The 14,107-nt window shown below is 51.1% G+C and overlaps 1 protein-coding gene across 3 annotated transcripts in view; it reads right to left on the minus strand.

Annotated features, from left to right (window-relative positions):
* The window catches only part of creb5b (cAMP responsive element binding protein 5b), a 47,806-nt gene that overhangs the window by 7,315 nt on the left and 26,384 nt on the right, over window positions 1–14,107 (minus strand). For all 3 annotated transcript variants that reach the window (XM_062466746.1, XM_062466745.1, XM_062466747.1), the window contains 2 exons: window positions 12,235–12,345; window positions 110–445 (listed from right to left, as the gene is read on the minus strand). In XM_062466746.1, the coding sequence (XP_062322730.1) occupies window positions 110–445; window positions 12,235–12,345 (447 nt within the window). The remainder of the gene's footprint in view (window positions 1–109; window positions 446–12,234; window positions 12,346–14,107) is intronic.

Raw genomic sequence — 14,107 nt, forward strand, 5'->3', positions numbered from 1 at the left:
TAGCGGCTACCGATTTGTAAGCTGCGAAACATGGGGTGGTTTTGGGTGGGAAGAGAGCAGCTCCTGTCATCTACTTGTGGGATGTGATCCTCTTTCCTGATTGGCTCACCTGTGATCCTCCGGAGTGCATCCCATGGTGGGGGGAGGTCTGGTGCGGGTGGCCGGGGTGGAGGTGAGGCTGGTGGGAGTTGTGGTGGGGGTTGTGTCCCTGGGGGTGGTGATGGTGCCCTCCCTGGCCGTGCCCCTGGGGGTGGCTGTGGTGGTGGTGGGCGTGGTGCTGGTAGCCGTGGGGAGGGCCCTGCATGTGCTGGTGAGGGTGGGAGTGCATGTGGTGGTGGCCCCCTTGCTCCTGCCGCGATGACATCATGTCCATCATGTGACCCATGGTGTTCATGTTGCCGTTGGCGATGGTTCCCGGGTGGTGCGCGAGTGCAGCTTTCAGCCTCTGTGGAGAGAAATGGGGATCGTTTACCATCTGTCACATTCGGCGTCATTTACTACTGAAGGAATAGGTTGGTCTGTTTCTCATATAGATCATAGTGTCAGTTGGCTGCAGGTAGAGTGGACCCGACGCCTCAATAAATCTACGCAAATGTCAAAATAACAATAAACAGAGAATTCGGACTGACCTGACTTCCTTTCTCCTTCCCTGCTCCCTTCTCTAATCACTCGCTCACTCAGTCCTTCCCGTCTCTCACTGCTGCAGCCCCAGAATCAGCCTCAGCCTCTGTTCCAGCCTCTGCCTCTAACTAAGCCTCAGCCTTGGCCTCCCCAGCCTCAGGTTGGCTCCCCTCTGTTTACTCGGAGGTTTGTTGCTTTAACCGTGTGGTCACCGAGGACTCTGTGAGGAGTCGTCTCTGGCAGGGAGACCACGGAGGGCAGCGTTTCTCAAGGTGCTGGCTTGTTCCCACTGGGTTTACCAGGCCCACCACTCCTCAACTGTCTGTTAGTCTGGGCATCACTTGAAGACAGACCCCAGGACTGTAAAAAAGCCATTACCCAAACACAGCAATGCCAAAATATGTCTGCAGGCCCGAGATGTTGAAAACCGACTCAGACATAATAAAAAAGCTATGTCTGCACCCATTCATTTTTCTGTTCCGATTTCATTCTGGAATAACATTTGGAGAGAGTGTTGAGTCTGCAACAGCTACTATGATTGATGCCGTTTGGTGCTGCTTCTTTCTCAAAGGTGTGCCGTTCTGCGTCAATTTCTTTGAGTCGACGGGCTTCTCCTCAGTGGACTCTCGTGTTCTGAGGTGTTCATTATAGCTATAAAAGCACACTTACTAATCCCATCAGTCTATTCAGTTCAAAGGTTTAGTTGTCTGCCGCTCAACCATGTATTCCATTCTACTTTGTTTTCCATTCTCCTCTCGTTTTCCTTTCCGTTTCCAGCTCGCTCCCTTTCCCTCTCGCGTTCTCTGTCTGTACCTCCCTCCTTCCCTCTCTCCATCCCCCACCCCCCTGCCCCCCCCCCCCTCCTCCTCCTCCCAGCTGCTGTCAGTCAGTCCAGGCAGTGTCCAGGGCTCCATATCTTTAACAACCTTCACATTCATGATTACCACAGGGAACGGCAGACAGCTGGCCTGGATCACCGCTCTGAACCAGAGCAAAACATCAGCCGCCCCGCCCCTCCCCACCACCCCACCCTCCTCTCCCTCCCTCCTCCTCTTCCAACCCCGCCCATCCCTCTCTGTCCTCTCCAACACCTCCCTCTGCAGACCCCCCCCCCCACACACACCATACCTCCCTCTCTACTTCAGTGGAAACCTGTCCAGGATAAAGGATGAGGCATCAAGACGGAAAACAAATAAAAAACACATTCACACTATTTAGGCCATACATCTGTCAAGGCCTGACGCAGAGCAGAAGGAATGAGGGACAAGAATTTGCCGTTCAAACTGGCCCAGTGATACAGCGAGTCTGACATGAAACCAGCAAAGTGAAACCATCACCCTGTCGAGCCTGTTTTTGCCAGATTGCAGTTTCTGCTTCTCAAAATAGCACTGTAGTCCCCAGGTAGAAACAATGTCCTCATTTGTGCTGGATACTCTTTGTTTATGTTATCTAAACTTAGAATGACACAATGGAGACAGTATTCTTCACTTCTACACAACGACTAACTTCTACAACTTTTCCTCATTCAAATCCACCACCACTTTAAATCCACCATACTCTCATACCCTCCCCACCCACTCTGCTTCACAGTATAAACACACTTTCATACTCCAACCACCAACTCCTCACAGTGCCTCCATCAAGCTTCACAGTACAGTTATCATCCTGTCATACTCTGACCACAGTCCCAGTAGCCTGACCCTGTGTGACCACGGAGGTCGGGTTGGAGACCAGACAGATAGCTCCCTGACCCCAAGGACGGGGGTCTGGGGGGGGGGGGGTGGCAGGCCTGCTTCTTCCCTCCTTCCCTTCCCCTGTCTCTCTCAATACGCAGATTTTTTGGGGGAATCATCTACTTACAGACATCACGGCGCAACAACAAAGCAATAACGTGTCGAATCGGAATTATTCCCACACTTACTGTACTGCAAGACAGACAGGAGCCAGTATCAGAGCTCAGCCGTGTTTCCCCGCGCTGACAGGGACATCTTCCATGTGTGTGTGTGAGGGTGTCATCTGAGTCTGGGCGAGCCATACACACACCTCCCCCCCCCCCGCCCCCCCGGAGCCTCCCATCTGTCAATCAACACCCAGCTGTGGGCCCTCCCCTGTCAGAGACAGCCAACCAGGCTCTGCAGCTGTGGGGCTATCTCTGGGCACTCTGGGTCACAGCAGGCAATCTACAGACTGTTCCCACCAGCCACGACAGAGCAGAGGAGAGCAGACGGGAGGAGAGGAGAAGGGAGGAGAGGAGAGCAGTCCAGAGTAGAGCAGAGACAAACTGAGCACAGCACAGCAAAGCAGCTCGGAGCAGGGCAGAGCAGTTGAGAGCAGAGAAGACCGTGGCAGAGAAGAGGAGAGCAGTCCCGAGCAGAGCACAGCAGAGCCAAGCAGGCCAGAACAAGAGCAGTTTGGAGGAGAGCAGTACACAGCAGAGCAAGGCAGGGCAGGGCCCAGTGGAATGTGCCAGCCCATCCACCACCGATGTCTGCTCTGCAGCCCAGCTAATGTGTTCTGAGAGTGGGTGAGACGGACGTCTGGGGGCTGGGGGCTGCCTGGCTCCATGCCAGCCAGGCGTCAGGGGAGTGGGGGGGGGGGGGGGTTTGGGGGTGGAGTGAGAGCAGAGGCTAGTACGGGGGAGTAGATGGCTCCCAGTTTCTCTTCCACACAGCCAGCCAGGCCAGAGAGCTCGTTTATCACCCTGGCTCTGAGGAGTCCAGCTGGCCAGGCAGGGCTATCTGTTTATTAATTAAATTAGACTGCATCAGAGGAGGAGCGCAGTGTCACAGCCCAGCAGCAGGTCAGAGGCCCATGGGCCCCTACCCTCCTCCAGGCTCCAGGACGGAGACAGCAGTTAGCGCCAACAGAAGGTTCAAGTGTGTCTCTGTCAGTATAACAAACTGTAGCTTTCAACTCAGCACGCCCAAAAGATATTTATTGGCAGCGTAACACTAAATCCAACAAGTTGCTCCATAACATATGGTATGGATAGAATCACGTCCGGAAAAAAAACGATAAGCCTTATCATGCAACAAACTGAGTAGCAGACATGTTGGAAAACCATTGCGGGAAGACCAGCCAGGGAACAACAAACGTGAGGATCGACCACAAACTAAAGCTGTCTCGATGCAATGTTTCAATCCAGCGTTACGGCATACTGTCCAACAGCACAACTGTACAGCTCCAGAACTACTCAAAGAGAAAACATTAGCCAACACCGTCCAGCCAGATAGGGGCGGCGAGAAGGGAAAAAGAAGGAGAAAACAAAGAGAGAGAGCTTCTCACCGTATCAGTTTCCTCCTCGGGGTGACTGTTCAGGACAGGTTCCTGCTCGGCCTCTACCTACAGCCGGCTCAGCACCCCTCCAGCAGGACTTATGTCCCCCGCGTCAGGAACCACAGTGACGCAGGCGGAGAGGGCTCGCAGGACCATGATAAGCAGGCTGCGCTCTTCAAACACCTTCATCAGGATCTCTAATGTGTCTCTAACTCATGGTTGTGTTTCTGCCCAGACTCGGCTCATCATCGAGGCTTTAGCACCACCCTGCACATTAACCTCTAATGACACACTGGGAACTCACACGCGCGCGCGTACACTCGCGCACAAACACACCACACGCACACACACACACACAAGCCCACGCAGACCCACCACGCACACAGACACCATGCACACCACATTCACAGACACACACACACACAAATACACCACAGACATAAACACACCACACACCACACACACACACCTGCATGCAACACACACACACACAAATACACCACAGACACAAACACACCACACACACACAAACAGCTCCAGGGCTACATTGATGCCACAGTAAACAGTCATTATGTCAGCACAGGTGTTAGCTGGTGGTGGCACATCACAGCTCTCTCCCTGCTCTCTGCTCTCCCATGATAGGATGGTCCACTGTGACCTATGACCTGCAAAGGCATGCCCCGTCTGCCCTCTACGCCGACTGTCTCCACGGACACTGTTACCACGGAGCAGAAAACATGTTTTTTTTTACGGGACTGGATGTGGCTGCCTAAGAGGGTTGCTAATGAATATGTCTTGCAATGCAATAAAGGGCATATGAGGGACGTTTTTTTTATCCAACGTTTTTGACAAATCAACCACGTTAATCTCTTTATTGGAACAAGGCTTTTAGGGGGGAAAGGCATCAATCACCAACGTGTCTTCCTCACCCCAGCCGTACGCAGTCACAGACAAGACAAGTGCTAACAATGCATATCGATCCCCATAGATAATAAACGCCTTGGAAACGCCAGCGCTGATTCAGTCTGCTTTCGCCTCAGAAGAGAGGGGGATCCACCGGACCTCTGACCCCTGACCCTCCCTCTCCCCGCGCCTCCCATCCAGGCCCATTCAGAGACGCCAGGTTGATCAGCCATTAATGATATTTATGTATGTGGGTTTCCTCTCTGACGCTGGGTCCCTTTGAGTGATGTTCCTGTGAGTGCCCTGGGCTCATCCTGAGAACACACTCGGGTTTCTCCTGGACAGATGACTTCATATCTATTAATGGTGCTGGGAGAATGAGAGGGCGAGGAACAGGTACAAAAGGAGGAGGCCACGCCCGCCTCAGGATGGGTAAATCAAACCCAATGAGGTCAGGGTGAGCACTTTTATTCCCCTTAAAAGTGGAGCAGCGGGCGATCGGGGGGCCGGAGGCATCTTTGGCGCCTCCGAGCAAAGGAAAGAGTCTCAGGTCTGGGAAGTCAGCGCCAAAGTGCTACAATATGGGAAGAGTTTTTTAATGGAGAGACACCTCTTCCTGTATGGATGCGAGGGAGAAACGAGTGGCGATGTTTCAGAGCTAAGCACGGGGCAAACCGGTGCCCCGTCGCCGTGTACGGTGCCTCGCGTGCACACCGTATTTATAATTGCATCATAAATCAACGCTGTAACTTTCCTGGCAGTGGTCTTTGTGGGGCCCAGCCCCCTACACCCATCAACCCACCCCCCTACCCACACCCAACGTTTACCCCCGGCTCCTAAACCCAGCATGGGTTCACCATCTGCGGGAGAGGGGCGGGGAGTTGGACTGGGCTGTGCCAAACACTAAGAGTCCTCTAATCCCCCCCTCTGTGTCCTCCACCAGCACTACCCACCAATGCCTCCCCGATGTACCCTCTCCACACCCCCCCCCCCCACACACACACTCCCCCCAACCCCCCATTAGATCAGTTTATTAGATTTCCCTCTCGCCCTGAGAGGCAGAACCCCCCCCCCCTTTCCAATCCCCCCCATTACTCCGCCCCTGCCTCCCTCGTTCTCCTCCATCTCCCCCCCCCCCCCCCTGCCCTAACCAAGAGCTGGGGACTGTTAAACTGATTTCCTCAGGGACCACAGAGCCAGACAGCCTGATGGGAGTGCAGAGCTGCAACGTCTCTGTCGAGGAGACTCTCCCTGCTCAGCAGCTCTCGTTCTGGGGCCGGGCCTGGGCCTCCCTATGGCTCCTCACAGACATAAAAAAGGTGGGCCGGTTCTGCCGGGATCCTGTGTGGGACACGCCCACACAGGAGAGCGCTCCAAACGTGCGCTCATGCTCTTGGCTGAGGCCCCTCCTCCCTGTCAGGCTGATAGATGGGCCTCTGACTCCGCACTGGGTATCCACACACTGTCTCCCCTTGTAAAGACCGGCTCTGGAGCAACATACATGGTTATCACCACAGCACCATCGCTATCAGCATGACTGAGGAGGGCGAGAGAGAGACGGAGAGACGGAGAGATAAGGAGAGTGTGGGGGAGAGGGAGAGAGAGAAATAGAGAGAGAGAGGGAGAGAAATAACCAACCCTAAGTCAGAAAAAAGACAGGGAGAAAGAGAGAAGGAAAGAAAGAAACGGTTTCCCACGTTACCCAAGCAGGAAAATCTTAGCAGAGTGTATCAGAAGTTATCCCCCCCCAACCCACAAACTAGCTGATAGTCATCCAGAGTTCCTCAGACAGCAGGATGGATCTCCTGGAAGGAGTACCACTAAAGGTTCACTTTCATCTGACTTTGATAGATGGCTGGAACAACAGTAAGGTCAACAGAGTCTGTGTTTTTCCTGTGGGTAAATTGCAACCAGTAAAGATGACAGTAAGGATAACAAGGAAACTCTTTGGTAATAGTGTTGTAATTGCATTTTCATTCTCAATGTGTTTGTCTTGCCAAATGTATTAATGTGTCACGTTATACAGCTTAGTTTTTTAGACGTTTTAGACCATTTCTAAAGAAGCTATGATGTTGTAATCCTGAGAAATCCACACTCAGTCTGGTGGTTAGTATGTGTATACGGAGCTAATCAAAAGAGTGTCATCCTCAGTGTATCAACCATTCATCCACAAACCAAGTTCCATCTACAGTATTTGACACCCACCCACACACACACACACACACATAACAACACACCCACCGCATGCAGTCGGTGGCCCAGTCCATCAGGCGAGGGGGGGCTCTGTGGGGGCTGGCGGGGGCTGGCCAGTCCAGTCTGGCTCCTCTGGTGAGGCGAGGCTGGTTTACCCAAGCTTGGCCCTGCCAGAGCACTGGCCCCATTCACAGGCCCTGAACCGTGCCCAAATGGCCTTCACACACATGCCTCCCACCAGCCCAGCTAAAACAACACGCAGTCACCCAAAGACAAACAGCCGGGACCCTCTGCTCCAAGCCCGCCTGCCTGCCACCCTCACTGCCCTCTCCTGTCCATACCCCCCACCCTCTCTCACACACACACACACACACACACTGGTCCCACCCATCTTTGAGACAAATAAACTTGTGACGGTTTAAATTAATCTACTCACATCGGTCTCACCATGTTCCGATACATCTAACGTCATGGTCCTTCCCTACACCACCTGCTTCTCTTTACAAAGACATCCTCTTTGGTCACATCCGGCACAATGCTCACACCCTTCAGACAAGGATCTCTGAAAATCCCCACACTGTGGAAAAAGCAGAACGCTGCGAAGATAGGCCTCACAGCTACAGTGCACCAAAAGCTCAAGTCAGTGCACCAAAAGCTCAAGTCAAGAATTTAGGTGAAGCACCCGGTGCTACAGTAGGTGTAGATGAGTCACAGGGAGTCACAGTGGTGCTGTTGTCATGGCTTCAGACAGACAGACAGACAGACAGACAGACAGACAGACAGACAGGGCTTCTGTCTAAGCCCCCGCCTTTGGCACCACTGTTGAGGGAGAGCCCCCCTCGCCCAAACCCACCACAGATAAGCTAGCAGACACACCCGGGGAGCTTGCTCACCCCTCATATACTCTACTATCCTCTGACTCTACTTCCTGGACTGTACCATACTATAAATCCATACACCTTCCAGCCTTGGGGGGATAATGTGAACCACCTGGAAGAGCTGCTTTTGGCAAGACACAGAGACATGGACCCTCCCCTTGGTGAAATTATTTCTGCATCCTTTTGTCCCCCATTTAACCCTCCCCTGCTCTCACTGAAACACACATGCATCCTAGACGCACACACGTGCACACACACGGGCACACACCCTACACGCATGCGTTCACGGGCGCTTTAACCCCGCGCGTCGGAGCTCTGTGGAGCAGTGTTGCAGCCCGCGGATTCAGCTGTGCTCTTAGCTCACCGTCTCCCCGCGATGACATCATCCTCTGACAATGCCACCATTCATGCAGATGTTGCTTCTAAAACCTGAAGCTAGGGCCCTATTGTGAGCTGCTCCTCCTAGCAATGCCATGTTGAGCCAGAGGTGCTCATCTAGTTGAGGGGAAGAAGATAAATGGAACACGTAACAGGGTTAACTGTTTTAATGGAGTGCTTCCTTACTGTATAAATGACTTCACACTAAGCAGTGGTAGTTGACATCTGCTCTTGTTGCTTTTTGACTGTTAGTGTCGGTTTAGGAGTTGGCATGTCTTCCTAACATGATTAAGATATCATGACATCGATATTTTTTTTAAGTTGAGTTTCAGGAAAACGTATTTCTTTTAATGCTGGACCCATTCCAATCCGAATTTTGAAATGGAAAAGGATAACATCGTAACACTAAAACTCATGCTGACAAAAAAAAAAGAAAAAAAAAAAATAGAACTCAAGCTGCATTCTTTGATTTTGATGGCGGGTCTCTGTGTATTATGAAATGTTTCTTTAAGAGGCGCTCCGGTTCCCCCCACCCCAACTCCAGTAAAAAGGAGTACATTTAGAGCATGCCAAGAATTATGTCACCATCCCATGCTGCGCCAGCTCCACAGCCAGCAGAGCAGCGGTCTAGGAACATATAGCATTGTTTACCTCATGAAAAACTCAGCACCTAGCCTGACGCTTAGTGACACATTTATTGTCCTTAGTAACAATGTAAACAAAAGATAATTACGGAGATAATAAATAGCACATTTTCATACAACTGCTCACCAAACCAGTCCCTTTATGACTTTGCAGTCGAAGCCAGGGAAACAGGACATAAAAAAGCAAGATAAGAGCTTTATAAAATCTGGAGATTCTTCTCCGTGGCAGCCAACACCACTTTGAAATCTGACCTGCTCTGACTACATTTCTGACTTATGTCTCGTAGTTGGCACAACAAGACACATTTTTTAAGAACTTGATAAGAGTTTTGTTTGGGCTTCCCTTTCTGCAGCAAGGAGAAGTGAAAGTCTTTTGTTGTGCGAATACAAAATACCCCCCCCAAAATTGTGTATGTGTGTGTTTTTATATACGTGTGTGTGTGCGCGCATGTTTGTGTGCGTGTATGTGTTTGTGTGAGCATGTGTGTGTGCGTACGTGTGTCTGCTTATGTGTGTGTCTATCTGTGTGTGGGTGTGTATGCTTGGCTGAGTGAATGCGTGTGTGCTTGCGTGTGTGTGTGCACAAGCATGTGGCACCATGCTAGGACGATGACGCAGGCTTGGAGCTGGCTGGGGTCTTAGGAGCGCTGGCTCGCAGTGATGATGTCATGCTGTGTGGGACTTGGCCTCCTCGCCGCTGCGTTTCCTCTGCAGTGCAAGAGTCAACTATCCCGTCATCCCTAACGCACAACACACAGCGCTCTGTTCCCAAGACACGGCGCAGCGCGACCACACCCCTCGCCATGTCGCACGAGGCACCCTGACCCCAACACATAAAAACCACCTCAACCAGAACTTCTCAAAACACTCCGACAGCAAACACCAGAAAGACACGCGCCGTTAGAGCCAGTTATGACGCCATCGCTGGGCTACGCAAACCCACAACGGCACTAAACGAGTGAAGGGGATAAAAGAGAGAGAGAGAGAGGTAGAGGAGATAAGGGGGCCCAGAGAGCACAAACACAGCGCCCGGTGAGAGATGCTGTGATATGAGTCCCCAAGGGGCCCCCAGCGGCCCCCAGCTCATTAACTATTTACACCAGAGACAGGCCTCCCAGCAGCTCAGGCCCACCGCAAAATCAATTAGCCTTCATTAGTCCCGGGACCGGGTTCTTCAGCACACTCCCTCTGTGCAGGAGAGGGTTAAGTCTGCCGAGGGAGGGGGACCTCCAGTTACCACAGCATAAACACACACATGCACACACACACATACAAGCACAAGAAATCAGGCCCTGAAGAAACACACACACACAGGCTCTGTCTCTCTGTCTCTCTGTCTCTCTCTCTCTCTCTCTGTCTCTCTCTCTGTCTCTCTCTCTCTCTCTCTCTCTCTCTCTCTCTCTCTCTCTCTCTCTCTCTCTCTCTCTCTCTCTCTCTGTCTGTCTCTTTATCTCTCTCTCTGTCTCTTTATCTGTCTGTCTGTCTGTCTCTCTCTCTCTCGCTCTCTCTCTCTCTCTCTCTCTCTCTCTCTCTCTCTCTCTCTCTCTCTCTCTCTCTCTCTCTCTCTCGCTGTCTGCCACTCTCTCTCACCCTGTCACTCTGTGTGCGCTATCGCTCTTGTTATCAATATCATTTGGAACTGAAAACTCTCTCAGCCCTCACTGTCTCAACTCCTTCTCTCTATCTCTATCCATTCCCCCCATGTCTGTCAAAGTCCCAACCCCCACCACCACCCCACACCCCCACCCCCCGTAATGTAAACGTTGAAAAAAGAGAGGCCGTTCGGATCCGTGCCTCGCTGGGTGTGGGGTTACGGTGGGGAGATTTCCCATTGGCGGAAAGTCAACATGGTCTGGCTAATGCGATTAGAGCCGGATCGAGCCCGTCGCAGGGGACACATGGGCCTGATCAGGGTCCGGTCACCCGATAGCGCGGCCGTATTTATCGACCCGACCCGGGCGCGGATATTACAGACATTAGAGACCCCCGTCCGCGCTTATGAAAACCACGCTGGAGATCGCTGCCTGATAACACAATTAGAATCTCACTTTCTGTTCCACAATCTCGGAATTCCATCGGAGCGTTCAGTTATCGAGGAGCGGGATCTTAATTGATTTGCATTCGCGCGTCGCATTACGAACGCTGCACTGAGCAGCCATGTCTGGTCACTGGCTCTTCTGCCCTTCACAGACTGCATATGTTTACTGGAGCCCTAACAGTGCATTTACAATTCAATTATCCTGATAGGAGGAGGAAAAAAAAGAGCAAGATGTGTCTGGATGACAGCCAGCTGAGAGATAAGCCCTGTACACTAATATTGTGTTACTGAGGCGTGTTGCCATAGGAACCGCAGAAGAGATCCAAAAGACTACAAAGACGATCAATCTTGAGAGAGTGAGAGGAAGAGGGGGAGACTTAAGAGCCCCGAGAATGCAGCCGCTCTCCTCTATCAGCGCAATCACTCTTATAATGACCTCTGCTATCTCCCTCCCTCCCCCTCTCCTCTCGCTCTCTTCCCCTCTTCCCCTCTCTCTCTCTCTCTCCCTCTCTCTCTTAGTAGAACCGTAGCAAACATTTTAGGAGCCGAACCGTATTTTGGTCTTTGTCATTCGAGAACACAAAGTTGTGACAGTTGAGATCTGCACAACCGCGTTGGCTCAAAGAGCACACATGACAAAGAAAGGTCATATTTCATGGAAACAAGTATCAGAACCTGACTATCATATCATCAGGATGTTATCTCTTAGCCTATCTGTTAGTAGCAGGATTACAACCAATCAAGTTGTGGGGATGTCTCTCAACACCCCGTCTCTCTCGCCCTCTCTCTCTCTGGCTTGTCTGTCAGCACTCTCTCCTCTTTTCATTTCTCTTCTCTCTTTCTATTTCTCTTCTCTCAGCCCTCTCTCCTTCTCCCTGCAAGCTCTAACTACCAACTTTGTGAAGGATGAGGTCATCCCCCCCCCCCCCCACTGTGTTAAACTAGTGCTAACAAGTTGCAGGACCTACAGACCATGTTCTGTACATTAAGATACACATCAGGCAGTCGGTGGGCAGCCCAGCCACATAAAGGGCTCTTTCTTCCAGCCAGAGTCTGCAGCAATGCTCTGGCAGGTTGAGGCGCAGCTTTGATTCCACACCAAATGATGAAATCCTCACAGACTTAAGAGCACAGCTTTGCTGGCACAGGCCAGTGGAAAAGAAAGCTGGAACATATTGAGTGTGTGTGCGGAGGGGGAGGTGTGTGTGTGCATGTGTGCACAACTGTAAAGGTTGGCAGGCCTGTCAGCTTGTGTGTGTGTGTGGGCGCTCGCGCGTGTGTGTGTGTGTGTGTGAGGACTCACCAGTTTGGCCTCTGAGTGCATGGAGGGCATGTGCGTGGAGGAGCAGGATGTGCTGTGGGCTGGACCCTGCATGCTCATCATACTGGAGCCCATGGACATCTGCCTCTCCATCTGAGGAGCACAGCAACAAACCGTCACACACCACCGCTGCAGCACACACACACACACACACACAAGTACGCGCGCACACCCTCAAAAATGCACGCACATGCATGCACACACATGCACACACACATGCACAAAAACATACACAATCATGAATGCACACACACTCGTGAATGCACACCACAAACCCACCCAAACACAGGCACATATGCACACATTCACACACAGACCCCCATATACACATGCTGACAAGAACACAGCCTTAAATGGGGTTGAAGACCATGCATACATAACTTTATTACCATTCCAATCTGCTATGAACCACAAGAATGATCTGGCCGACTAGATGCAACTAAATTCAAATAGGATACTGATTTGACACTGGAACCTGCCCATTGCACAGCTCTGCACAGCATCCTAACAGCTAGCTTCCCCCAAAACAGGAAGCTGAGGGGGGGAGCACAGGAAGCTGTGTAAACCGGTGTGAGTTTCTCATAATAAATGTGGACACATATAGACTTCTTTTTCAGGCCCAGCGGGTGAGAATGTGACTGGGAGTGGGTAGGTGAGAAACTTAAATGATCTTTATCAGTGTGTGGTTGGTTCTGCGTTCTAAGGGACTGGCCAGGGTTGAGCCACACTGGAAATGTCAGGGTAAAGGTGTCAACTGAGTTGTGTGTGTATGTGTGTGTGTGTGTGTGTGTGTATATGTGTGTGTGTGTGTGTGTGTGTGTGTGTGTGTGTGTGTGTGTGTGTGTGTGTGTGTGTGTGTGGGGGGGGGGTGCAGGTTGTGTCAGGTGCTGGGGTCTTCCAGCTTTCTCTAGTATATGTGTGTGTGTGAATGTGAAATGTGTTGTTTTTTGTTATAGTGCATGGATTTGGTGTGTGTGCGGGTGAGTATGAGTTGGACTCCTAGCTCTCTCCAGGCCCCAGTCTGGTGGTCTCCATGGGGACCAGCCCCCCTCCTCCTCCCTCCACAAGGCCCCTGTCTACTGAGAGCCAGGCCAGGAAGGCTACACACCGCCGTAATTGCACTAAGTGTGTTTTGTGTCAAAATATCACCCAAACCTGCACCCCTTTCCTGACCCGTCAATCTTCTCCAAAATCGCTTAGCTCTTAATTTAATAAACATGGGACTTTTTTTCCTTAGCATAAACATGGCTTGTCTTGTGTTACAATGAGAACATATGTTGTATCATTAGAATTCTGATAGGGGGAACTTTCTCATGCCTTGTTATCATTCCCTGCCTCCCACTACAATTCCTTCTAAATCATATTGGCTTTGTTACAATAAAGTCTTCACTGTGGAGTCTTACATTAAGTAGAGACGATAAAGATGAGGTCACTTTAATAGAGGCTGATTATAATGGTTTTAAATATGCAAGATAGCTACTGTTGACATTACAGCCAGTGTGCAATAGTGTGTGCATGGACATTCGTGAGACAATGATTATACATGTACCGAAGAACAAGGTGTGTTTGTGTGTCTGTGTGTGAATGTGTCGGTGTGCTTGCATGCACACTTAAAGATGCTGTAAAGCAAATTCCATTATTTGCTTCTCAGTACATTATATACGTGTGAAATGAGTTCCTGAAAGCTTGTGCAAAGCGCGAAAACTTTGTCGCACTGAAATGTGGAGTTAGACCGTTGAACAGTGTTTCTCTCCCGTTTTCAACTCAGTTTTATATGCGGGGCAAAAACTCAACCTATCTACGTCACAGCGACTATCTACAACAGATCACAGACGGTTGCATTCTGTTACTCTGG

Source organism: Osmerus eperlanus, chromosome 7 (assembly GCF_963692335.1).
Source record: "Osmerus eperlanus chromosome 7, fOsmEpe2.1, whole genome shotgun sequence".
NCBI classification, from domain to species: Eukaryota; Metazoa; Chordata; class Actinopteri; order Osmeriformes; family Osmeridae; genus Osmerus; species Osmerus eperlanus.